Consider the following 27409-nt stretch of genomic DNA (forward strand, 5'->3'; position numbering starts at 1 on the left):
TCATTCAACCCACATATTCAGTCTGTCACTAAGTTTTTCAGTTCTACCATCACAACACTGTTAAAATCTGTCCTTTTCTCTCCAAATTGCTACCACGCTGATCCAAGTACTTATCCTATTCCGCCTTGACTACTGTATCTGCCTCCTCACTGACATCCTTGCCCCTTCTTTCTCCTCACTCCAGTCCATACTTCACTCTACTGCCCAGATCATTTTTCTCAAAAAAATTCAGTCCATGTCTCCCTACTCCTCAAGGACTTCCAATGATTGTCCATCCATCCACCTCTACAAATAGAAACTCCTTTGGTTTTAAAGCACTCAATCAGCTTGCCTACTCCAACCATACTTGACTGATCTACTACAGCCCAGACTGCACACTTCCCTCCCCAAGTGTCAGCTTATTCACTGTGCCCCGATCTTGTCTATCTTTCTGCTGACCCCTTCACCCTGTTCTTCCTTTGGTCTGGAACTCTCTCCCCATCCATGTACACCAGACCAACACTCTCCCTGATTTCAAAGCCTTATTAAGGTCACATCTCCTCCAAGAGGCCTTCTGCAATTAAGCCCTCTTTACCCCAGTTCCCTCTACCTTCTGCATTGTCTGCACCCTTGGATCTGTGACCATTGGGCCCTTGATATTCACCCCACTCTCAGTCCCACAGCACTTATGTACATGTTCATAAATTATATATTATAAAGTATTTATTTAACATCTCTCTCCCCCTCTAGACTATAAGCTCATATAGGCTGGGAAAGTGTCTGCAAATTATGTTGCATTGCACTGTAGTATAGTGTTCTGCACATAGTAAGCACTCAATAAATACTACTGATCGACTGACTGATAACTAAATAGTTAAACAGTGATGCTCCCCTTAAATAAACTTTTTTTCTTTATGGGCCTTCTATGTCCTTCCTTAACAAGTCTATTTGTGGAAGCTAAGTTCACAACTGTGGGGAGGCGAAAATAAGAGAAAAAATTCTCTAGGCACAGATTTAGATCCCCCAATGGCTATTTATCAAGTCTATTTGTTTTACCCTCTCCCTATTTATGGAAATGCTTCCGAGAAATGGATTAATTCATTGCATTATTTGTTGGGGATTTTTTTTTTCCAAAGGAACCAATTTTTCCAGTATTCCATGCTGACATTTGCCATAATTTTTCTTCCTCTTTGATCTGCATAGAGCTAATAAGGTCCCCTGGAAATAGAAAGAGAAGCAATGATGACAGACTCCCATACTCTGTGGAGAGGTTTTATGATTTTAAGACCCCTAAAATATAGATATAATCCTGAATAAAAAATTAAAATTGAAACATCCCTCTCTCCCTCTTGGGTTTCCATTCACCCCCATGCCCTGGGCACCACCTGGGTCCCAAGAATGGCATTTTCTTTTAACTGCAGGTCTTGTAGGGTCTGGAGACAGATCTCATGCACTTCTCAAAACTTCCTCCAAGACCCTGAGGAAACAAGGGCTCAGCATCAACTCTACCAGCTTCTGGCTGTATAACTATGTTCACTGGTCCTCTGGGAATTCAGAGATCATTCCTGAGATACAGAGATACCACAAACCTGCTCTACTTTTAAGCAATGGTTTATATGATTCTCAAAGGTCACCTTTCCGCTGTGTTACATGTACTCTGCTTTCTATTCTCTCTTTCCTCCCAAATAGCTTCTCCTAACAGAGCAGTAGACCTGGCCTACTGACTCCTTTTAATTCACGAGTGAGATTATGAAGGGCCTGACAGAGTAATAAGAAGCAAGCAAAAAGGAAGCCCAGTATGAATTTTATTCAACAAAATGTTTCTAACACATTATCTGCTTCGTGTACTGCACTTCCCAATGGTCTCTGTTTCTGCTTCTGGGAGCTCAGGAACCATTATGAGCCTGTAGCCCCACATGTTCATTCATTCTTTCCATCATATTTATTGAGCCCTTACTGTGTGCAAAGCATTGTACTAAGTGCATGGGGAAGTACAATATAGGAATAAACAGACACATTCTCTGTCTACAATGAGCTTAAAGTCTAGAGGGGGAGACACACATTAATATAAATAACTAAGTAAATAAATTGCAGACATACACATAAGTGCTGAGGCTGAGACTTATTCTAAATGCTGTCTTTTAAAAAAAAATAGTATATGTTAAGCACTTACTCTATGTTATTCTAAGTGCTGGGGTAGATACAACTTAAGTAGGACACAAGGCTGTTCCACATTGGGCTCACAGTCTAAAGAGGAGGGAGAAAAATTACTTAATCCCCTTCTCACAGTTGAGGCAACTGAGGCAAGTGACTTCCCCAAGGTTATACATCAAGCAACTGGCAAAGCAAAGATTAGAACTCAGATCCGCTGACTATCAGGCCTATGTTTATGTCATGAGGCAAAACTGCTTCTTATATATTTTTATCTCTGCTTTTTTATCACTAAGTTGTTGCTTTTTTTTCAAAAGAATCAATTACTGGTTCTACTTCTTTACAATAGCTAGGCAAACCCCAATCACCACAAACTGAGCCAGAAGTTGTACAGAAGTTTAGGAAAGGGTGAATAATAATGGCAATAATAAGTATTAGCAAAATCATCTCCCATTCCCTTCTGCATCGCTCTGACTTGTTCCCTTTGCTCTTCCCTGCTCCCAGCCCCACAGCTCTAATGTGCATATTGTGATTTTATTTATTTGTATTGATGGTCTGTCTCCCCCACTGTAGACTGTAAGCCCATTGTGGGCAGGGAATGTGACTGCTTATTGCTGTATTGTACTCTCCCAAGTGCTTAGTACACTGCTCTGCCCACAGTAAATGCTCAATAAATATGATTGAATGAACAGTAATATCACCCTGAATCTGCATTGCATTTATATTTTCCAAAATTTGTTCACACCAATTCTACATCTGTTCTCAAGAACAGACATTTCTAACTCATTCAACATGTGAGGAAACTGAGCCCCACAGGGTTACCCATGATCAGACCATAAAACTCAAGGCTGAGATAAACTAGGACCAAACTGTCTGTTCTTCTATCCACAAATTTTCCCCTGGAATTAACCATGCCTCTTTTCTGAAGATTTGGGCAATGAGAAAAATCAAATAGTGGTGGTTACCTTCACCCTAATCCCAACTAAATAATATCTCCAGGATGCCCCAATTCCCTGGATTATGATACTTGCTGTAATCTTCTTAAATGAGAGCCAATAAGAGAATTAGTTCAAATTGAACTGCTGCTGCCAAGTTTACCAGCCAAGGGCTGAAAATCGAGGCATAGAGGGCAGTCTTGTTGACAGCACATTATATTCTGAGCCCCACCCTGTACCCACCCTCCCAGCCAAATACCCACGGAGCATTTAAATTTAGATGCTATATCAATTTTCCTGCTAGGGTACAGAGAAGGGTAGGGTTGTGAATGCTTGTAAACTGCCTCTCCTGCGATTGCTAGATTATCAGAGTTCCAGTTCAGTACATGTTGCCTCACAACACTCAACTCCTAAAGAGCAAGTAAATGTGAGCAAAAACGATGCATTCTGGAAAATCTGCCTAATTGATTGATTCAATGACTTGCTCACTAGTAGGGCTAAAGAGAGGGAGTGGAGGCACCTTTATGACTATGCTTTTACTTGTTTTCCACTGCTCATCCTCCCCAAAACTAAGATGTTGCCGACAGTAACGGTTACAATAAATTATCATCTATATAGTTACATATATCATCTACATCACTATACTGCATCAGCATCCTTTCTGATCTCCCAGCCTTCTGTCTCTCCACACTTCAATTTATACTTCACTCTGCTGCCCTGATTATCTTTCTACAGAAACGCTCTGGGCATGTCATCTCCCTCCTCGAAAATCTTCAGTGGTTGCCTATCAAGCAAAAACTCCTCTCTATTGGCTTCAGAGCTCTCCATCACCTTGCCCCCTCCTACCTCACCTCCCTTCTCTGCGTCTACATCCCATCCCGCACTCACTACTCCTCTGGTGTTAACCTTTTCTCACTGTGCCTTCTTCTTGCCTGTCCTGCCGTCGACCACTGGCCCACATCCTACCTCTGACCCGGAATGGCCTCCCTCCTCAAATTCGCCAATCACATCTCCCCCTTCACGCCCTACTTCATAGCCCTACAGCCCTTCACACCTCCTCCAGGAGGCCTTCCAAAACTAAGCCCTCCTTTTCCTCAGCTTCCGCTCCCCTCCCTATCGCACCGACTCACTTCCTTTGCTCTAACCCCCCTCCCCGCCCCTCAGCACTTGTATATGTATGTACATATCTATAATTCTATTTATTTATATTGATGTAACTGATGCCTGTTCGCTTGTTTTGATATCTGTCTCTACTCTCTTAGACTGTGAGCCCGCTGTGGGCAGGGAATGTCTCTCTCTGCTGCTGAATTGTACTTTCCAAGCACTTAGTACAGTGCTCTGCACACAGTAAGCGCTCAGTAAATACGACTGAATAAACTAGGGAGTCACCTAGAGACAGGGTCATGTGACTGGTTCGAGTATTAATGCTATACTCTCAGTGATCATGGTTACTCATGGTCACCCAATTTACACCAATACCACTCTCTCTACTGAACTCAAATTTATTTGCTCTCCTATCCATTCACCAATCGCTCACCACTAACACATAGCCCTGGATCACCTCCACAGTATACTTCCTTCGCTACTGAACATCAGCTGTTGCTGGAGGATATCTAGGATATCCGGACTGACTTTGTCCATTTCAACTTGATCCTCACCTGCTTTAATACTGCTCTCTACTCTGCCTGACAACTGTATTTCTCCATCCTTTATTGAATCCCACGCCTATTGTCCTTTCCAGTTGTTTCAGACCTTTAACTCCCTTCTCAAACCCCTGTCCTCCCAACACTCCTAATCTCTTGCCCTAATGACCGAATCACATACTTTATCGAGAAAATTGAAACCATCAGGCATGACTTCCCTAAAATCTCCTTTGCTCCTCTCCAGTTCCTCCCTCCTCTTGCCCCTTCTTCAACTCCCCCATCTTTCCCAGCAGTCTCAAGAAGGGTTCTCCTGCCTCCTCTCAAATATCTACCCTTCCACCTGAGCCTACCACCTCATCTCACTGCATTAATAATAATAATATTAATTATGGTATTTGTTAAGTGCTATCTATGTGCCAAGCCCTGTTCTAAGCTCTGGGGTAGGTACAAGGTAATTGGGTTGTCCCACGTGGGGATCACAGTCTTAATCTCCATTTTACAGATGAGGTAGAAGTTAAGCGTCTTGCCCCAGGTCACACAGTAGACAAGTGGCGGAGCTGGGATGAGAACCTATGTCCTCTGATTCCCAAGCCCTGGCTCTTTCCACTAAGCCATGCTGCTTCTCCTTATCAAAACACTTGCCCCTTCTCTGTATCCCTCCCTTACTTCCAACTTCAACCTTTCATTCTCCAATGGCTTCTTCTCCACTGCTTGCAAATGTACTGTTTCCCCAATCCTAGAAGAACCCTCTCTTGACCTCACGGCTCCCTCCAGTTATTGCCCCATCTCCCTCCTACCATTCCTCTCCAAACTCCTTGGGTGAGTTGTCTACAACCACTGTCTCTGATTCCTGTTCTCTGTTTCTCTCCTGGACCCCCTCCAACCTGCTTTCCTCCCTCTTCACTCCACAGAAGCTGCCGTCTCAAAGATAGCTAATGATCTGCTTGCCAAATCCAATAGCTCCTACTCCATCTTAATCTTCTTTGGCCTCTCAGCTGCCTTCAACACTGCAGACCACTCCCTTCTCATGGAAACATTATCTAGCCTTGGTTTCACTGACACTGATCTCTCCTGGTTTCCTCCTATCTCTTTGGCCATTCATTCTCAGACTCTTTCAGAGGCTCCTATTGTGAGAGTCCCACAGATTTAAGTTCTGGGTCCTCTCATTCTCCATCTACACCCACTCCCTTGGAGAACTCATTCACTCCTATACCTTCAACTCCCATCTCTCTGCTGATGATTCTCAAATCTACATCTTCAGCCCTGATCTTTCTCTTCTGCAGTCTCGCATTTCCTCCTGCCTTCAGGACATCTCTTCTTGGATGTCCAGCCAACACCTCAAACTTAACTTATCCAAAATAGAATTCATCTTCCCACACAAACCCTGTCTTCTCCCTAACTTTCCCATCACTGTAGACAGCACCACCACTGAGCTCCCCAAAGTCACCCCTCCGCCTCTCCCCTCCCCCCCACCAACCCTCTCCCCTACTTTCCCATCCTTCCCTGCAGTATCCTCAGAGGAGATCTCCTCCCTCCTCGCAAGTGCCACCCCCTCCACCTGCGCCTCGGACCCCATTCCCTCTCACCTTATTAAAACCATCGCCCCTGCCTTCCTACCTTCCTTAACTTCTATTTTTAACCACTCAATCTCCAATGGCTCCTTCCCCTCTGCCTTCAAACATGACCACGTCTCCCCCATCCTAAAAAAAACCGCTCTTGACCCCACTTCCCCCTCCAGTTATCGTCCTATCTCTCTACTACCCTTCCTTTCCAAAATCCTAGAACGAGTCGTCTACAATCGATGCTTGGAATTCCTTAACTCCCATTCTCTCCTAGACCCCCTCCAATCTGGCTTCCGTCCCCTCCACTCTACCGAGACTGCTCTCTCTAAGGTCACCCGTGACCTCCTTCTTGCCAAATCCAATGGCTCCTACTCCATTCTAATCCTCCTTGACCTCTCTGCTGCCTTTGACACTGTCGACCATCCCCTCCTCCTCCATACCTTATCTCACCTTGGCTTCACGGACTCTGTCCTCTCCCGGTTCTCCTCTTACCTCTCTGGCCGGTCATTCTCGGTCTCCTTCGCCGGAGCCTCCTCCCCCCTCCCATCCTTTAACTGTTGGAGTTCCTCAAGGGTCAGTTCTTGGCCCTCTTCTGTTCTCCATTTACACTCACTCCCTTGGTGAACTCATTCGCTCTCACAGCTTTGACTACCATCTCTACGCAGATGACACGCAGATCTACATCTCCGCCCCTGTCCTCTCCCCCTCCCTTCAGGCTCGCATCTCCTCCTGCCTCCAGGACGTCTCCACCTGGATGTCGGCCCGCCACCTAAAACTCAACCTGAGCAAGACTGAGCTCCTCATCTTCCCTCCCAAGCCCGGTCCTCTCCCAGACTTCTCTATCACCGTGGATGGCACGACCATCCTTCCCGTCTCTCGGGCCCGCAATCTCAGTGTCATCCTTGACTCGTCCCTCTCGTTCACCCCACACATCTTATCCGTTACCAAGACCTGCCGGTTTCACCTCTACAATATCGTCAAGATCCGCCCTTTCCTCTCCACCCAAACGGCTATCTTACTGTTACGGGCTCTCGTTATATCCCGGCTAGACTACTGTGTCAGCCTTCTCTCTGACCTCCCTTCCTCCTCTCTCGCCCCTCTCCGGTCTATTCATCACTCCGCTGCCCGGCTCCTCTTCCTGCAGAAACGATCTGGGCATGTCACTCCCCTTCTTAAACAACTCCAGTGGTTGCCTATCGACCTCCGCTCCAAACAAAAACTCCTCACTCTAGGCTTCAAGGCTCTCCATCACCTTGCCCCTTCCTACCTCTCCTCCCTTCTCTCTTTCTACCGCCCACCCCGCACGCTCCGCTCCTCTGCCGCCCACCTCCTCACCGTCCCTCGGTCTCGCCTATCCCGCCATCGACCCCCGGGCCACGTCCTCCCGTGGTCCTGGAACGCCCTCCCTCCTCACCTCCACCAAACTGATTCTCTTTCCCTCTTCAAAACCGTACTTAAAACTCACCTCCTCCAAGAGGCCTTCCCAGACTGAGCTCCTCTTCTCCCTCTACTCCCTCTGCCACCCCCCCTTTACCTCTCCGCAGCTAAACCCTCTTTTTCCCCTTTTCCCTCTGCTCCTCCACCTCTCCCTTCCCATCCCCACAGCACTGTACTCGTCCGCTCAACAGTATATATTTTCATTACCCTATTTATTTTGTTAATGAATTGTACATCGCCTTGATTCTATTTAGTTGCCATTGTTTTTACGAGATGTTCTTCCCCTTGACTCTATTTATTGCCATTGTTCTTGTCTGTCCATCTCCCCCGATTAGACTGTAAGCCCGTCAAACGGCAGGGACTGTCTCTATCTGTTGCCAACTTGTTCATCCCAAGCGCTTACTTAGTACAGTGCTCTGCACATAGTAAGTGCTCAATAAATACTATTGAATGAATGAATACTTGTTTCACAAGCCCATAATCTTGGCAATGTCCTTGACTCATCTCGTGCATTCAACCCACATACCCTACCTGTCACAAATCCTGTTACTTCTATCTTCATAACATTGCTAAAATCTGCCCTGTTCTCTCCAGCCAAACTGCTATTCTGCTGATCCAGGAACATATCCTGCTTCCTCACTGACCTCCCTATCTCCGGTCTCTCCCCCCTTCAGTCCATACTTCACTCTGCATTGTTCTACAAAACCACTCAGCTCATATCTTCCCACTTCTCAAAAAACTCCAATGCTTGCCCATCTATAATTATTCACTCATTTAATCATATTTAGTGGAGTGCTTACTGTGTGCAGAGCACTGTAGTTTTAAGTGTCCTCGAGTCATTTCTGATTCATAGCGACTCCACGGATATACTTTCTCCAGAATGTCCTGTTCTCTGCCATAATCCACAGCCTTTCTAATGGTTCTTCCGTTATCATTGTTATGGTCTCTATCCATCTAGCTTCTGGTCTGCCTCTTCTACGTTTTCCCTGGACTTTTCCTAGCATTAGTGTTTTCTCCAGAGAATCAATCCTCCTGATTATGTGTCCAAAATATGCTAATCTATGTCATTTGGCCTTCCAAAGACCACTTTGGTTTAATTTGCTCCAAAATCAATTTATTTGTTTTTTGGGCAGTCCATGGTATTCGCAAAAGCCTTCTCCAACACATTTCAAAAGAATCGATGTTCTTTCTCACCTATTTTTTTTACTGACCAGCTTTGGGATCCATACATTGTCACTGGAAACACCATAGAGTTGACAACCTGTGGTTTCCATTTAATGCAGCTGTTTGCCCATCTACAGCTGCCCATTAGCTTTAGAACAGTCAATTACCTTGCCCCCGTCATCTTACTCACTGGTTTCTACTAAAACCGAGCACTCTCACTTAGCTCTTCTAATGCCATCTTACTTGCTAGTCTTTGATTTTGTCTATCTTTCCATTGATTCTTCTCCCATGTCCTGTTCCTAGCCTGGAACTCCCTCCCGCTTCATAACCAATGAGCCATCACAATCCCCATCTTCAAAGCCTTAGTAAAAATCACAACTCCTCCAAGAGGCCTTCCCCAGTTAAGCCCTCATTTCCCCTACTCCCTTGTCTTTCTGTATTTGGATTTGTACCCTTCACTCAGCCCCGCAGCACTTATGTACATATCATAATTCATTTTAATGTCTGTCTCCCTCTCTAGACTGTAAGCTGTGTGTGGGCAGGGAATGTGCCTCCCAACTCTTTTATACTGTACTCTCCTAAGACTTCAGTACAGTGCTCTGCACACAGCAAGCACTCAGTAAATAGCAGAGTTGATTGAGTGATTGGTCAGGCTGATTCTATAATGCAATAACTCGGAACCTTCCTTCAAGGGAGCTCAGTTCTTTCTTAATGCTCTTCTGCGGAAGCCAGGCTTATTTCTATCCTGAAGGCAGCAGGATTAGCAATCAGTCACTGAATATTTGTTAAGTATCCACTTGGGGTACAGCACTATACAAGATATTTGGGATCCATGCCTTCCAAATATGCTTTTTCTAAACAAAAGTCTTGGGAGCCAATGGATCACACTTAGACTATAAACTGTCTTGGGCAGGGAACGTGTCTGTTAATCCTGTTGCACTGTACTCTCCCAAGTGCTTAGTACAGTGCTTGCATGTAGTAAGCGTTCAATAAATAGAGATTGATTAGAGAACTGGACATTGCTTAACAGTGAGTGAGGACCAGGCTGCTATGATTCACAAGTGATATAGATAATTACTGAGGAAACTTGAGAAAAATTCCCTGCCTGTTTCAATCACTACTTCAAATAGAATTGGCAGTACCTGCAATCATTTAACAAGAAACATTTGTCTTCCAGAACGTGGTATGAACATTACATTATTTACTGGTCAGTCTATGTCTTAAGACTATTCTAAGTAATAGAGCTCAATAAAATATTTACTATAGACTCGGAATTAAGCACATTAAGCACCTTGCCAGGTTCTTAACCTGAGAACTAATCAGTCTAGACAGGACCCAGCCTTAAAATCTAGTTAGTTAATCTATGTTAATTACCAACTTGGCTATGGTAAATAACTAGTGACAAATTCATTATTTCATTTTGCCTTGACTTCACAACAGTTAGGTTGATAGAAGATATCTGAACAACAATTCATGAAGGGTTCACACATTCTTAACCTCCTTTAAAACATTTTTATAGTCCTAGATATTGGCCAATAAATTTTTTCCATTTTTTCCATGTCACCTAATAACAATTCCACATGTTTCAAGTCACACGTTCTCCATAAAAAAAAAAAAAATCCACATTGGTGGTGGGCTACGATCTCATAACTGCAATGGCTTTAAGAACACAATAGGTGGGAACCATTCTTGTGAAAAATAACTGTGGCATTTGTCAAGGCTTACCATATGCCAAGCACTGTACTAAGCGCTGGAGTAGATACAAGATAATTAGGTCCCCCATGTGGCTCACAGTCTAAGTAGGAGGAAGAACAGGTATTGAATCCCCATTTTGAATCACCATTTTGCAGATGAGGGAACTGAGGCACAGAGAAGTTAACTGACTTGCCCATGGTCACAGAGCAGGTGAGTGGCAGAGCCAGGATTAGAACCCAGGGCCTCTGGCGACCACATAAATAGTGGATGAATTTAATTGGCTATACAAAGTCAAGAAATCCAAGAGGGGAAGGAGAAATTATTGAATTTGGCCCAAGCTTCATGGTTTTAAATGCCAAACAGCTTTGAAAACCTGAGGTTATAGCTAAGGATAATTTGATTTAAAATAGTTATCAAAAACAAACCCTCTGGCAAAACCCAACCTGTTCCTCATTCAACACAGTGAATCACACCCAAGCTAAAAGAGCACCAAGTGATAAACACCACGACAAAGCTTATTTAGTTTCTTTTCAGTTTTGCACTTCTAGTGGACCCGTACAAAGAGGTCTTGGGAGGCCATGAATGGTGTTCTCAAGAAGGTCATTTTCAATATTTTCAACATGGGAGTATGAGAACTTTTGTTCTGATCCCAACTCCTCCACTTTTCTGCCGTATAACCTTGGGTAAGTCCCTTAACTCCTCTGTGCTTCAGTTACCTCATCCATAAAATGGGGATTAAGTCCTCCTCCTTCCACCTTGGACTGTGAACCCCATGTAGGACAGGGACTGTGTCCAACCTGATTATCTTGTGCCTATGCCTGTGCTTACTATAGTGCCTGGCATACACTAAGCATCTAACAAGTACCATTCAATATAATATACATTGATTTTCTTAAAATCCCAGTTAAACCCTAGTTCAACACTTTCTCAAATGACTAGCTCCACTGAGTTAATCAATTGAAAACCACCCTTGCCATGGCACAAACCATGATTTCCACCGCGATATAATAGTGATCCTTGCCAGCGTCACTGTCCCAGGGATCTGAACAGTAATATGAATGCTTAGTAAATACAGCTCAGAAAAAACTAAAAAGACAGTACATACCGGGTCCTTTGTTGGGACAAGTAGTTCTTCGATCATCATGCTGTCTCGTGCGTAGGAGCTTCGGTTCAAGGTGTAGGACCTATCCGAACTGAAGGAGCGGAGGCTGTTGTATTTACAATTAACCATTGAACAGGTTGATGACAATGAGATGAATAAAAAAAAGTTAATGCATGCAACTTCCAAGGAACAGCAAAAGATGATAACATAAAGAATCTATTTAATAGAAAGAAAAATGTTCCCTAAAGCAAAAAAAGGGATAGTTCTAGTTCCCTTTAAAAAAAAAATGTTTTTCAGCTTGAAAAATGAATAAAATCAAAATTCTCGGTGACTGGATGTTGCAATTAGACCAATTTGGTTGCATCAGTGAAAAAATGAAATGTATGGAATATTTTCATTATTTCAGTATAGCAACTGAATCTATACAATAATTGAGACTAACTGCAGGAGTGCTGTTAGTCCCTAAATTTGAATTTGAGAAACTATTCTGAGGATGAAAGTCGTGTTTAGTATATTCCGTTTCCTAGGATCCGGTCCAACAGTGCCCTTGATTTTGAACCACTGGAATACAAGGTAAGACCTTGCAGGTTGGTTAAGACTATTTATCTGGTTGGCTTTCTTTGACTGGGAATTATAATCTGCTGGATTTGACTGAAGTTTAGTCTTATGCCCAAGAATGTTGCTTGCTTTTAATAAGCTCTATTTTGTAGCTACGATTCAGAAGACGAAATTGAGACGATGCCAAGAGAGAAGGTGATCCTGTCTCCGCTACCTGGGTAATCCACACCGAATTTAGGATCTGTTGACACCGACTGAGCACTCTGTCTCTACCTGCTTGCCTGCCTCCAGGAATAAAAAAGTAGCAACAAGTCAGCAGGGATTTTGCCTTGTATTAGTTTGGGCATCATAAAGCCTACTTCTTTAGTTGGCCTAATCGTCTTTGTTGGTTTACTAGGTAGGGGAAGACAAACCAATTTCAACCACTGTTGAAGTCTCAGAGATAATCTGTTCTGTGGCTATAAATTGCACCTATTCTCCTTACCAGCTGTCCCACAGTGACTGTGGTTGGTTGCAGAGAGACTGAATGCGAGTATGGATGGCTCAGCATAAGGCATCATCAATACTATAAAATCAAATCAAACACAGGTCCTACTCTTTTCCCACCCACCACTGGTGTGAGCTCCTTGTGGACAGATTAGAACAGTGCTTGACACATAGTAAGTGCTTAACAAATACCATCATATATATCTACCAATAGTGTTGCACTGTACTTTCCCAAGCACTTAGAACAGTGCTCTGCACAAGGTAAGTATTCAATGAAAAGCACTGATCTGATAGAGTTGCAGGTGGGGGAAAAAGATGCACTATTCGATCTTCATGGACGCAAAGTGCAAATGAGCAAGAGACTCTCTTTCAGTAAGATTCACATCCATTGATAGGATCTCCCTGGCAGCAGTGATATCTCTGACCTGAAGAACTACCTACTCTCTATTGAACAGGTCTCACTCCCTTAATCCCCCTTTCCTTCCCAGTCTTTTCTCTTTCTTCTCTCTTCAGGCTGAACACATTTCTCCCTTATTTCTGTACCTGTCTAATCTTCCTGTTGCTATTCCTTCTTCTCAAGAGCAACCACCCTTCAGCTCACCACCCAAGGAATCAGTGACATGGACGGGTGGGCTGAATGGGAGGGCAGAGAATAAGTTAAACTATACAGAAAAAGGAAAAATTCAGGGAGATCAAAAGGAAGAAGAGTTGAATCTCTAGTTCAGAATGAATCTCTTGAAGAGACCCTATATAATATTTCTAATATTGGCCAATGTTCCATGACCATCCAAGTTTGCCTTTGTACCAATATGGAGAGGGGAGGCGTTGATTCTCTGGGTCCCAGGCTTTCAGCCACTTGAACCACGAGAGATTTTCAGGAGGAAAATTCCTCCAATCTGCTAAAGCAAAGAAAGGTCTGACAACCGCCACTCACCACCCTTGCCTTGCTTATGAATGTCAACCACAAAAGAGAGCCTCATGAGAGTATACGGCAAACAAAACCCACAAACTCTTCTTAAATTTCCAGCATCCTAGCTCAGACTCTTGACTCTCAAGGTTATTCACCTTGGATAAATATAGAGGTCAGTGGATTTCAAAATCCTGATAATTCGATGTGAATTTTTAAGGCACCAAAGTTTGTATACCATGAAAACTAGGAAATTTTACTTCTGAAAAAGTGAAAAGTGTGCCGTGAAAAGCCCTGTAATATTCTGTATGTAAGTGAATGCTGAAAGTTATAAATTGGAAATGCTAGAAGATAAATTTTAAAAAGGTATTCCAAGTCACTATTAAAAAAAAAATCCAGCAAACAAAAAGAAGCCGAAACCAATCGTTTTCCCTAGTTTAAAACTCTCCAATAACTTCATGCATCTTATAAAACTTAATGGAACAAAGTCCTTTAGAGTACTAGTCAACTGCTCTCCATTCTGTTATCAATGTAACCACATAACTAATTCAACGTTTCTGATCAAAGCCTCAAAATGAATCAAGTCAATTTTGTTATATCGAACAGAATCATACAACAGGAACGTTCTAATATCGAGCACAAAAAAAGCACATCACATCATACCACAATGCTGAATAAAATAAAAATGAGGCAGGGAAGAGCACAAAAATGAAAAAAAAAAACGGTGATGTGTCTCCTTACCTGATCTTAGGACTATTTTAAGAAATATATAGGGGAAAAGAAATAAGAGAAATAGAAAGCAAAGAATCAGACGCGAAAAATAAAAATGCTATGGCTGAATGACTTACACGTTGAATGTATTCATTCCTTAATGTTACACTCAGAATGTTTTACTTGATTAGATTATAACGTGCTCTGACGGGGTACCCCATGGTTTTTTTTCTTTTTTTTTTTTGGTCTCTGAGCATAACATAGGTAGATTTTGCTGATGTAAAAATGGGTTACATAGAGTAGCAGCAAATAATAATGGTGCTGTAAACTCAGAAATATGGAAACCTTATGACTCTCTCCAGACAAAAAAATAACACTCTCAATGAAATAGTCTGCCTGACCAAGATCTCCTTGCTGGATTTCAACTCCTTTCAGGATCTTCCACAGACACAGGTAGGCACGGCTCACCTATTAATATGTTACGTGGCTCAAAGAACACAACTCTGTCCTAAAATGCACACAAGGTTTTAATTTCAGTGTTAAAGAAATGTGTAACGGTGAGTGGTTAGGTAGGAATACCGGGGATTCTCTATAAACATTTTTATTTTCAGTCACTTCACCGGCTCTGTTCAAATTTCAGGGGTTCCCCGATAGTCGTTAGTTGTAAAACAAAAGCCTCATTAAATTGCGCGAGGTTAGATCTCCTCTAATTGATTAAAACAAAGAAGAGCCCATTGAGAATGCAGGCCTGGATCTCTAAGGCAGCCACAACAAAAGACCGAAGGATAAACATCTTTACTTTGTGGGAAGCGCCATTCACCGTCAGACAATGAAACGTTTTACAACAGATCATTAAACCATAGGAAAATGTCCCCAGGGTTCTGGTTTGGGAGGTTTAATTATTAGCTTCGAAATCATTCGACTGTCAGCAAACATGCAGTTAATCCACCACTAGAGGAACCAATCTCCACATTCTACACACATTCCAGGTGGTTTCTAGCATTTCAATTGTGAGTTTTGGCCAAGTTCCACTTATCCAAACCTCTTGCGCTTAACGCAAGAAAGAATGAAATCAATTGCCCCCTACATCTTGGCAAACAGGCACATTCTCTATCAGGAAAAGTTTCTCTTCCTCCTCCCATATAAATAATACGGTAGATTTAGCGAGGAAACACAGCCTTGTAAGGCGGTTTGGGGAATAGCGTTATTTCGTCTGAGCTTTCACCAGTAAAGAAGAAAAAATATAAAGGCAACATTAATATTCATTCAATCCTATTTATTGAGCGCTTACGGTGTGCAGAGCACTGTACTAAGCGCTTGGAGAGTACAGTGTAATGGTGAATTTGTTTTGGTCCCAACAACGGTTTTCATCAGATGGACAATGGAGTAAAGGAATCGATAAACACGAGTGTTTTACTGATAACTGAGCTTAGAACAGTGCTCTGCACACAGTAAACGCTCAATAAATACGAATGAATGAATCTCCTTCCTCTAAAGAGTAAAAAGTTTCTTTCGAAACCTCAGCTCTATATAGAGCTTGGGACATTATGTTTGATGCATGACAGTAGAACAGAAAAAAAAAGAGCAGTTAATTTGCTCAGGCCTACAAATTAATATAGCTAAAATCGGTGAACTTAAAATAGCAAAGCCCGGATGCTTCTGTAAGTGACCCACAGCCCCAAAATACATTTTCGCCTTTCAAAATACGTATCTTTTAAGACCGGAAAAGACAGAATTTTATGATAGAGTAATGCTCAGGGTGCAGCCGATGCAAGAAACACACACACACAAAAACAACAACACAGAATACCTGGCAGAGCGAGCGCCTAAACTAAAGCCCATGTATCCTTCTGCGGGCAGGGAATCATCTCCCAGCTCTTTCAGGTCCTGTGGCCCAAGATATTTGTCCGTGTCACCCGTCATGGCATCTTCACCTGCCAGGATCAAGCAAGCTAAAATCAGAAGCCACCCGCTGCATATACGGCCTTGGGTCAGTTATTTCACAAGACTCTCCCCCACGGGCCCTGGCAGATCATCAATCACTTCCCATTCATCCCCAAAGGCGTTTTCCCATATTAGCGCGTCCGCTTTGGGGCCTTATTTTAAGAGGAGGGTGGGGGTGGGAGGGAAATAATAAAAATCTCTGCAGGATTTAGCGCGTGATTGCTGATTTGGACGAATTCAGTCTAAGCGGTGTCTCCAACACGACTTTTAAACCCAGTTTCCCCTAGGTTGCAAGGAAAGCAAGAGTAATCGATCGAGGTGCCCCGCAAGGCACATTTGAATAATAATGATGGTATTTGTTAAGGGCTTACTATGTGCCGAGCACTGTTCTAGGCGCTGGGAAAAAGGGCTGTCGGCCAGGAGGGACAGCAGCCGCCCCCCAGCAAGGGTCAGGGGGCCTGGGTGGGGGTGGGGAGGTTGGGAGCCCCTTTGTCCCCAAAATGACCGGTTTCTCCTGGGAAAGGCATCCCGATTTTCCCAGTTCTTGAAGCTTAGGACTTGTCCATGCGTTACAAACCCCGGCCCCCTGGAGCACACCATGATTCCTCGGGGAGGGAGCTGAAAGGAGTCAAAAGTCCCCCAAAGCTCTAAATTATTCGACTGGTGTCCGTTACCCTCAATTGGAAATTCAGCCCGGTGACTCTAGTCCTTTAAATACTCCCGGGGGGTGGGACTTTAAACCGCTCGGAGGTTAATTAACCCTGAAGCAACTGTTTTGGAGGCCTTCTAGGGGGTGGGGACTGGAAGATGGCCCGGGGAGCTCGGCCCGGAGTCGGAGCCCGGTGGGGAAGAGTCCCCGGACAGGGAACTGCCCACCCCTTCCCTCTGCCCCCTGCCCTCCTCCCCTCAAACTCATTCCCCAGAATGGGTGGGAGGACCTGAGACCCCATCGGGACGCCTCCCGTTGCTTAGCCCGGGAAGGCTCTAGTCCTTTGGAAACACAGACTACCCTCCCTCAGTTTACCCCCACCCCTTTTTCCCCTAAACACACACACACACACTCTGTCCCCTCCCCCTAAATGCAGAGCCAGCGCTTACTCCTCCGGGAAAACACACACACATACACAAACACACACATACACACCGTCTCCCCTCCCCCTAAATGCAGAGCCAGCGCTTACTCCTCCAGGAAAACACACAAAGACACACATACACACCCGATCCCTTCCCCCTAAGAGGAGAGCCAGCTTTTACTCCTCCAGGAAAACACACACATCACACACAAACACACCCTCTCCCCTCCACCTAAATGCGGAGCCAGACCTTACTCCTCCAGGAAAACCCACACTCGCACATTCACACACATACACACCCTCTCCCCTCCCCGTAAATACAGAGCCAGCTCTTACTCCTCCGGGAAAACATACACACATACACACACCCCTCTCCCCTCCGCCTAAATACAGAGCCAGCTCTTACTCCTCGGGGAAAACACACAAACACACACACATACCCTTCCCCCCCCCCCCCCCCCCCCCCCATGCAGCGCCAGCGTTTACTCCTCCGGGAAAACACACACACACACACACACACACCCTCTCTCCTCCCCCTAAATACAGAGCCAGCTCTTACTCCTCCGGGAAAACACACAAACACACACACACAAACCGTCTCCCCTCGCCCTAAATGCAGAGCCAGCTCTTACTCCTCGGGGAAAACACACACAAACACACACACACACCCTTTCCCCTCCCCCTAAATGCAGAGCCAGCGCTTACTCCTCCAGGAAAACACACACACACACTCACAAACACACACACACACAAACCCTTTCCCCTCCCCCTAAATACAGAACCAGCTCTTACTCCTCCGGGAAAACACACACATACACACCCTCTCCCTCCTCCTAAATGCAGAGCCAGCGCTTACTCCTCCGGGAAGCCATCCATCCATCCATCCATCCATCCATCCATCCATCCATCCATCCATCCATCCATCCATCCATCTTCCCACCCACCGATCCTCCCGCCCCAGGCCGGGGACACAGTCACAATCCGCTCCGCGCCGCGGGACTCCCCGGCCTCCTCCTCCTCCTCCTCCCCCTTCCTTCCTCCATCCCTCTTTCCCTCCCTTACCCTCCTTTCCCTCCCCTTCCCCAACCACGTCCTCCTCCTCCTCCTCCTCTCCCGCTCGGGGAGCCCAGCTGAGCTAAATCCGGCTCCATTAACTCTCTCCAGCGTGGTTACAACGGCCCCCCTTCCCCCTGGAGACAGTCCTTCCAAAGCGCCTCCCGGGAGGATTAAACCTTCTCGGTCCGGCCTCCAGCCCCAGCCCCAGAGGGGGGAGAAGGCGGCAGATGCGAGGCCCGGAGTTATTTGCATCTAAAATGGGTCGGAGAGGCCGTGTAATCCAGCAGCCCGGCCCGCTCCCTCGCCCCGCAGCCATTCATTCCGTCCGTGCGCAGAGCACTCCACTAAGCGCTCGGAAAGTACCATTCGGCCACCTTCCTCTTCTGCGAGGGTCGGCTCTGTCCGCCGCCGGGAACGGCGGGACACTCCCCCTTATCTTCTAGACTCTGAGCCCGTTGTTGGGCAGGGATGGTCTCAATCTGTTGCCCAATTGGACATTCCAAGCGCTTAGAACAGTGCTCTGCACACCGTAAGCGCTCGATAAATACCACTGAATGAATTGGGGGCTCAACTTCTAGTGGACAGGGGCCGGGGGGCTGCGGGGGGGGACACAGAGAAAGAGGGAGAGGGGCGAGAGGTGGGAGAGGAAGCGTGGAGACAGGGGATGGAGAACGGAAAGGGGAAAGGAAAAAAGGAGATGAGCAGAGTGAGGAGAGAAAGAAAAAAGAAAGCCAGGAGTTCCTTAGGAAAGCTGAAACTGCGTGTCTCCAGAGATAAAGGGCAATCTTTCATTCAATCATGCATTCAATCGTACTTATTGAGCGCTCACTCTGTGCGGAGCACTGTACTGAGCGCTTGGAAAGTACAATTCGGCAAAAGACGATCCCTACGCAACAACGGGCTTCGTGGTTTAATAATAATGATGGTATTCGAGAAGCGCTTACTAGGTGTAAAGCACTGTTCTAAGTGCTGGGGGAGATACAAGGTTTTTAGCTTGTGCCAGGTGGGGTTCACAGGCTTAGAGTCCCCGTTTTTCAGATGAGGCAACTGAGGCCCAGAGACGTTAAGCGACTCACCCAAAGTCACACAGCTGACAAGTTGCAGAGTCGGGATTAGAACTCAAGACCTCTGACTCCCAAACCCGGGCTCTTGCCACTAAACCACGGTGTTTACTAAGGAGTAACTTGGCCCTAGTGAAATTAGTCAACGTTCCTGTTTTTCAGTATAAAAATAATGCCAACAGCAAAATAGATGAAAGGGGTGGCCGGGAGAGAAAGTGTGATTTGGATTGGGGCGTTGTTGGAGAAAGGACAGGAGTCTATCATTTTCCTAGTTTTTTGGCGTTTTTTTCTTCTTCTTCCCACCTTCTTTCCTCGACCTCATTGCTACTCCACCGGTTAGATATTTTCAGCAGATGAAAAGCTAGTCACATGGTGGACAAAACTCCATGCGGGCTGCTGGCAGAGCAGATTAAAATCATCATTCCTAAACATAAATGTAGCAGATAACAGTTGAGGTACTGGGATAAAGAGGCGGCAAAGGGGGTAGAAGGCTTGTGAACTCTCTTGCTCAAGTGAGGCTTTGTTTTTTTGTTCACCACAGAAAACCACTGGAAAAAACTTAAGACAAAGGAGCTCCAGTCCCTAAGGCCCCTATTCTCGTTCAACTATTTATTGCTGCAGATTTAGCCCTTGGGCCATCCCTGGCCTTCACGGATGAATCTACAGTACCAACTGAATTAGATCTTCTTCTTTCCTACATCTCAGGGCTAGACTTTTCCACAGTGAGTTCAAGGTACAAAGTTAAACTCCATTTTTGTGGAACAAATGTCCTATGGAGAAAAGACAATTCAGCATTTCAGACTCTTCAGTCCTATCCTGCTGCCATTTTGGTGGGCTCCAGCTTGCCCTCTAGACTGAAAGCTCATTAAGTGCTTAATACAGTGCTCAGCACAAAGAAGTGCTTAATAAATTCTTTGGATTGATTGGAGGTCCCAGTCTGACAGAACCACCCATGCAACTAACTTGCAGGCTCATCAATCTTTTAAGTCTTTTTGTGTTGAATTGTGACCAGGTGATCACATTAATGTTAAATGGGAAAGTGTGTGAAATATCTTTAGAGTGGTTAATTACAACTGTGGGATCAGGAAATTTTCCCGTATGTCAGTTGACCTTCTAGACTGTTTGATTGCTGTGGGCAGGGAACTTGCCTGCTAACTCTGTTGTACTGTACTCTGCCAAGCACTTAGTACAGTGCTATGCACAGAGTAAGCACTCAAAAATACCATGGATTGAGTCAGCCACGATGTTCTTGGACAGAGCAAACAAAACATTCTTCTTCATCTTAGCTTAAAAAAAGCCAGTCTCCTTTGAAATCTGTTTTATGATCATCTTTTGCTTCCTAGATTCCTTAGTGTGGTCTAGTGGATAGAGCATGGGCTGGAAATTAGAAGGTCATGGGTTGTAATCCGGACTCTGCCACTTGTCTGCTGTGTGAACTTGGGCAAGTCACTTAACTTCTCTGGGCCTCAGTTCCCTCATTTGGAAAATGGGAATTGAGACTGTGAGCCTTTTGTAGGACAGGGATTGTGTCCAACCTGATTTGCTTATATCCACCCCAATGCTTAGTACAATGCTTGGCACATAGTAAGCGCTTAAATACTATTATTATTATTATGATCATTTCCCCAGGGTTAGGGGTTATAATATAAAATAGAGCATGATCGGTCATCAGCTTTACTTCGGCAGCTGATGATAGTTCGTTTCCTTTCCTGTTTGAGATCTTAGTTCTGTTCCCATTTGGCATTTGAAGATTCAGTGTAGCAGAATGGGAAGATTAGGATTCTAAGAGTCAAGAACTGGGTTCTAATTCTAGCTATGACATTAGCCTAACGTGCGACTTGGACAAATCACTTAACCTCACAGTGCCTCACTTGTAAAATGGACATAATCATATCTGGATCCCTTTCTCAAAGGATGTAATCTCCTTCTAAACTTTAAGTTCACTGTGGGCAGGGAACACATCTACCATTTTTGTTGTACTCTTCCAAGCACTTAGTACAGTGCTCTGCACCCAGTAAGCCCTCAAAGAATACTAATGATTGGTTGATATTGTGAGGATGAAAATGAAATGAGGCATTCTTATTAATGTAGAGAAGAGGTATATGAATAGCTTTAACGGGATTTTCGGTAGCAACTGATTCTTAGTGCTTTTCTTTGAAAGAAACCCTAACTGATGAAATACCAGGAAATACCAGTCGGTAGTATTGTATTCTAGAGAAGGAACATGGCATAATGGATACACCACGGGTCTGGGAGTCAGAAGGTTGTGGGTTCTAATTCTGGCCCTGCCACTTGTCTGTTGTGTGACCTTGGGCAAGTCACTTCACTTTTCTGAGCCTTAGTTACCTTATCTGGAAATTGGGAATTGAGAGTGGGAGCTCCATTTGGGGCAGGGACTGTATCCACCCCAGTGCTTACTACAGTGCCTGGCACATAGTAAGTACTTTACAAATACCACAATTATTATCAATATCATTATTATTATTATTGTCATCTTGTTATCTGCTGAATGGCAGAGCTGGCTTCAGGCATTTTGTTATCCCAACCTTTGGGACTATGAATGGTCACATGCAGCATTAGCATGCAGTTTGACGTAATGACGTAAGAAATGGGAGGGATAGCAAAATGCCTGAAGCCAACTCCACCATTCAGCAGATGACAACAAGGCAACACTAATGACTGGTATTTCCTGACATTTTACCAATAACAGTGTTTTTCAAACAAAGGGCTCAGAATCAGTAACTAAGGAAGATCCCGATAAAACTATCCATATACCTCTCTTCTACACTAATAAGGATACATTATTTCATTTTCATCCCAACAATATCAATCAATCCAAGGCATTTATTTATTAAGTGATTACTATTTGCCACTTTACTACGTACTGGGGTAAATCATAATGATGGTAATAATATTAATAGTATTTTTAAGTACTTACTATATGCCAAGCACTGTTCTAAGTGCAGGGCAGAAATGAGAAAATCAGTTCCCACATGGGCTCACAGTCTAAGTAGGAGGGAGGACAGGGTGAATCCTCATTTTGCAGAGGAGGGAACTGAGACATACAGAAGTTAAGTTACTTGCCCAAGGTCACACAGCCCATAGTGGTGGAGCCAGGATTAGCACTCAGGTCCTCTGACTCCTTTCCACTAGGCCATGGCTGCTTTGCTAATCAAGCTAGAAACAAGCTAAGAGCTTGGGAGAGTACAACATAACAGAATTAGTAGACACCTTCCCTGTCCGCAACGAGCTGAGAGCAGAAAATATCACTCTGCAATGGGAGTTTTTAGAACTGTACAGTGAGGTGCTGATTCAAAATTAGCCTTGTCCGACTAGTGCTCTGTGAATTCTCTTGATGGCACAAGGCCATAAAAGTGAGAGAGCCTAGGCTAATCTCCAGGACTTGTTCTATAATCACATTTCAAAAGTTCTTCAGGTTTTGGCACCACCCTATGGGTTTTTGCCTCAGCTTCTTTCTGGCCTTGGCACCTTCAAGCATTAAACTTGAGGATATCTCTTGAGGACAATAAAGGCAGCAACATCTAGCAAATACTCTGCCACAATCCACTGAAGTAGTGTCCTTTGTCCTCTCTGAAGAAGACCATGTTGGGTCAGCTTCCAGAGGCACAGCCCAGGCCACACACTCCGCTCCTCTGCCGCTATCCTCCTCGCCATGCCTCGTTCTCGTCTGTCCTGCCGTCGACCTCTGGCCCAAGTCCTACCTGTGGCCTGGAATGCCTTTCCTCCTCACATCCACCAACCTAGCTCTCTTCACCCCTTCAAAGCCCTACTGAGAGCTCTCCTCCTCCAGGAGGCCTTCCCAGACTGAGCCCCCCTTTTCCTCTGCTCCTCCTCCCTTCCCCATCGCCCCTACTCCCTCCTTCTGCTCTACCCCCTTCCCCGCCTCATAGCACTTGTGTATATTTGTACATATTTATTATTCTATTTATTTTACTGATGATGTGTATATATCTATAATTCTGCTTATCTATTTTGATGCTATTGATGCCTTTCTACTTGTTTTGTTTTGATGTCTGTCTCCCCCTTCTAGACTGTGAGCCCGTTGTTGGGTAGGGATTGTCTCTATCTGTTGCCGAATTGTACTTTCCAAGTGCTTAGTACAGTGCTCTGCACACAGTAAGCGCTCAGTAAATACAATTGAATGAATGAATCACTTTTTAATTAAATGGGTTTCACTAATACTACTGAAGGACATTAGCACATTCTAATAATAACAACTGTGGTATTTGTTAAACGATTACTGTGTGCCAGGCACAGTGCTAAGTGTTGGGGTAGATACAAGCAAATTGGGTTGGATACAGTCCTTGTCCCACATGGGGCTCACAGTCTCAATCCCCATTTTACAGATGAGGTAACTGAAGCACAGAGAAGTGAAGTGACTTGCCCAAGACCACCCAGCAGACATGTGGCCGAGCTGAGATTAGAAGCCTTCACCTTCTGACTCCCCGGCCCGTGCTCTATCCCCTATACAACACTGCTTCCTGCCACCCTGCCCCTGTCCTATCAGGGCATAATACCAGGCTTATGTTGGACATGTAATAGGCTAGTTTAATGATCCACAGTAGGAACTGAGCACCAAATTGGCATGTCTGAGCCAATCCAAATCCTTGAGGACCTAAGCCAATTCAAGAGCCTCTGGAGTCACCCCAGGACATGTGGAAAGTGACTGGGGTGGGTCCAGGAGAGTCTTTGATCCATATCTAGCAATTCTGCTCTAGGTCCAGACCAGTCCTGAAGGTGGGGAAGGCTCAAAGCCACAGGAGTAATCCCCCAGTGCAGCGTGGCTCAGTGGAAAGAGCACGGGCTTGGGAGTCACAGGTCATGGGTTCAAATCCCAGTTCAGCCACTTGGCAGCTGTGTGACTTTGGGCAAGTCACTTAATTTCTCTGTGCCTCAGTTACCCCATCTGTAAAATGGGGATTAAGGCTGTGAGTCCCACGTGGGACAACCTGATCACCTGGTATCCTCCTCAGCGCTTACAACAGTGCTTTACACATAGTAAGCGCTTAACAAATGCCATTATTATTATTATTATTATTATTATTGTTATATCTCGAGAACTGCCACAGCCGCCGGAGAATCCTTAGGACTTGGAATAAACTGAACCCAGACAGACCCTTCTTCAGAGAAGCAGCACAGTGTAATGGATAGAGCACAGGCCTGAGAGTCAGGGTTCTAGTCCCGGCTCCACTACTTGTCTGCTGTGTGACCTTGGGCAAGTGACTTAACTTCTCTGCGCCTCAGTTACCACAACTGTAAAATGGCGACTGAGACTACGAGCTCCACATGGGACAGGGACCGTGTCCAATTACATTTGCTTGCATCCACCCCAGTGCTTAGTACAGTGCCTGGCATAGTAAGCGCTTAACAAATACCATCATTCTCTGGCTATAGTCACATCGGGTCCCTTGATCCTGTGCACCACTGGAACTATCAGAAGTCCAGGCTGGTGTCTTCAAATAGCAATTCTTGCTGAGCAACACACTTGTAGGCAAGCCATAAATTGAATTAGGTTTCAGCTAATCAATCAATCAAAAGTATTTATCAAGCGCTTATTGTGTGCCAAACACCATGCTAATTGCTTGGGAAAATACAATACCACAGGGTTGGTAGATGAGTTCCATGCCCAGAAGAAACTTAGTTAAGATGTTAAGCCCTTTTATTTTTAAAGGCAAGGAGATAGGTGGGAATACTCCAATAACAATCTCATCCTTCCTTCTCTCACCCTCTTTCTGCAACTGCTCTAAGGGGACAGAGGAATTGGGATGACCAAGATAACCAAGGAAGGAAGAATATTAACTAACTGCGGGGTCAACAAGGGGATTTCAAAAAAAACAAAAAACTTCAGTACAAAATCTTTAGAAGAGCCAATATTCTCCAAGGAAGGTAAAAATTTCAGGAAAGGTAAAGATAGAGCAGCAGAGGCCAAGGTGTGACCTACGAGACACAAGTGGCTCTTCTTCGTTCGCTCTGTAGCTTGAGATGGAAAAGCTAAGTAGCAGTTATTCATTATATATTATTTCACTGCTGCAGTGGCAACAGTGAGATGCAGTGTTCTGCGACCAGCCTTTTTGGCAGCAATTTCCCCTCCCCACAAGGGCCTGGTCTGGAAAAGGCATGTGGGATCAGGCTCCCCTGCTTGCCCCTGACTTTTTTTTAATGGTATTTGTTATAAGTTTATTATGCACCAGGCACTGTACTAAGCGCTGGGGTCAATACAAGATAATCAGATTGGATGCAGTCCATGTCCCAGTGGGGTTTACAGTCTTAATCCCCACTTTACAGATGAGGTAACTGAGGCCCAGAGAAGGTGACTTGCGGCAACAGACAGGTGGCAGACCTGGGAGTAGAACCCAGGTCCCACTGACTCCCAGGACCATACTCTATCCACTAGATGATTGTCTCCATTCACCACAACCACCATGGCCCCCCGAAAGTGACTGCTCGCTTTTCCGTATAAGGCACTTCGGGAATCGGTTACTTTAAGTTTTTCATTTGTAGCCCTTTGACAGTGCACAACATCCAGTGGAAGTGGCTCCTCCTTCTCCTACGGTTGGAACCTTTGGGCACTTCTCAAGATTTCCCCCAAATTGTGCAGTTCAAGGGGATAAAACAATAACATCTACAGATCTCATCAGAGTTCTGGGACTCTCACCCAGCCTGCATTTTATGGTGTCACAGAGCTTGCTATTCACTGGAAACTTCCGTCCACCAGGGGAGGAAGGGCTGAAAATCAGGCTGCCCTCTTTCTATGGCAAGATTTTTTTGGCTTTGTTATCAGTCTTCTCTTTTAAACTTCATTTAACTCCCTAAAAGCCGTTCCTCTATTCCATCCTCCAATCTCAAACTGTGCTGCCATTTTAGGTATGGAAGGTGGGAGGGTAGGTGAGTGGTAATTTTAATTCAGTGCTTCCCAGTTCTAAGTGGTTAGGTTTGCTTTCTTAAAAAAACACAGAGCTGCTTACTGTCACTTACTCTACTGCCTTTTAATCCAAGGGGGATACATTTTCTAAAGTAAGTGTGCATGATTCAGATTTGGAATCCTTCCACTGAAGAAAAAGAAAACCCTCCCCTGTGATTTGGCTGGTTCATAAACAAGTCCATCCCCAGCCAAAAAGTGGCATTATGTGTGTCTTACATGTGAAAGTTCAGTTCGTGCATGGAAGGAGGCATAATTGGCGCCTTTTCCTTCCCTTGCCCATCAGTGCACCTTTAAACCTGGCCCAAGAAGCTCTGTCACCTCTCAGGTTCTGAAAGTTACAGTCACTCTGGCTAAGGGACCATCTGTTATGAGATATAGTCTATCTAAGAGAAGGAAAGCCGTTCCCTAGTCTAGGCCTCTTAGGAGTGAGGAAGAATGATGGAGGGAGACTAGACAATGTATTCATTACCAGCCCACAACTTCCCCTTGGCAGTCATTCAAGTAAGGACACAAAATGCAGTTAGTCATTTCCAGGAGTAAATCCAGGCTATCAGAAACCTTATGTAGTGAATCTAAACCCCAAACCATCTAAATGTATTAAAACTCTTTTTTAATGTTTCGCAATAAAACTTGAGGGATTTTGGAGGGCACTATTAGGGAACAGGCCCTATAGAAGCCTTACTTGTTTATTGCCTCATTGGTTTTATTTTTTAAAAAGGAATAATTCTTCCTTCAGAAGGTTTCCCTGAGGCCTCAAAATGACACTTGATTATAAACTACCTACATGATTATATAGGAAAATAAGTCTTCCTGACAAATGAACTCCTTATGGGCAGGGAATGTGTCTGTTTATTGTTATGCTGTAACTCTCCCAAGTGTTTAGTACAGTGCTTTGCTGGACACAAGAGAAGCAGTGTGGCTTAGTGGAAAGAGCTCGAGCTTGGGAGTCAGAGGACGTGGGGTTTAATCCCGGCTCTGCCACTGGTCTGCTGTGTGAGTTGG

The 27409-nt window shown here is 44.7% G+C and overlaps 1 protein-coding gene across 32 annotated transcripts in view; it reads right to left on the reverse strand.

The window, feature by feature from the left end:
• The window catches only part of ANK3 (ankyrin 3), a 678945-nt gene that overhangs the window by 77815 nt on the left and 573721 nt on the right, over positions 1–27409 (reverse strand). For 15 of the 32 annotated variants that reach the window (XM_029059625.2, XM_029059631.2, XM_029059622.2 and 12 more), the window contains 3 exons: positions 16141–16264; positions 14361–14372; positions 11672–11774 (listed from right to left, as the gene is read on the reverse strand). In XM_029059625.2, the coding sequence (XP_028915458.1) occupies positions 11672–11774; positions 14361–14372; positions 16141–16264 (239 nt within the window). Of the gene's footprint in view, positions 1–11671; positions 11775–14360; positions 14373–16140; positions 16265–16645; positions 16729–16779; positions 16854–18766; positions 18829–27409 lie in introns of those variants that run through there. The other 17 variants (XM_039911538.1, XM_029059636.2, XM_029059633.2 and 14 more) reach the window with 6 other exon arrangements.

This window comes from Ornithorhynchus anatinus, chromosome 3 (assembly GCF_004115215.2).
Source record: "Ornithorhynchus anatinus isolate Pmale09 chromosome 3, mOrnAna1.pri.v4, whole genome shotgun sequence".
NCBI classification, from domain to species: domain Eukaryota; kingdom Metazoa; phylum Chordata; class Mammalia; order Monotremata; family Ornithorhynchidae; genus Ornithorhynchus; species Ornithorhynchus anatinus.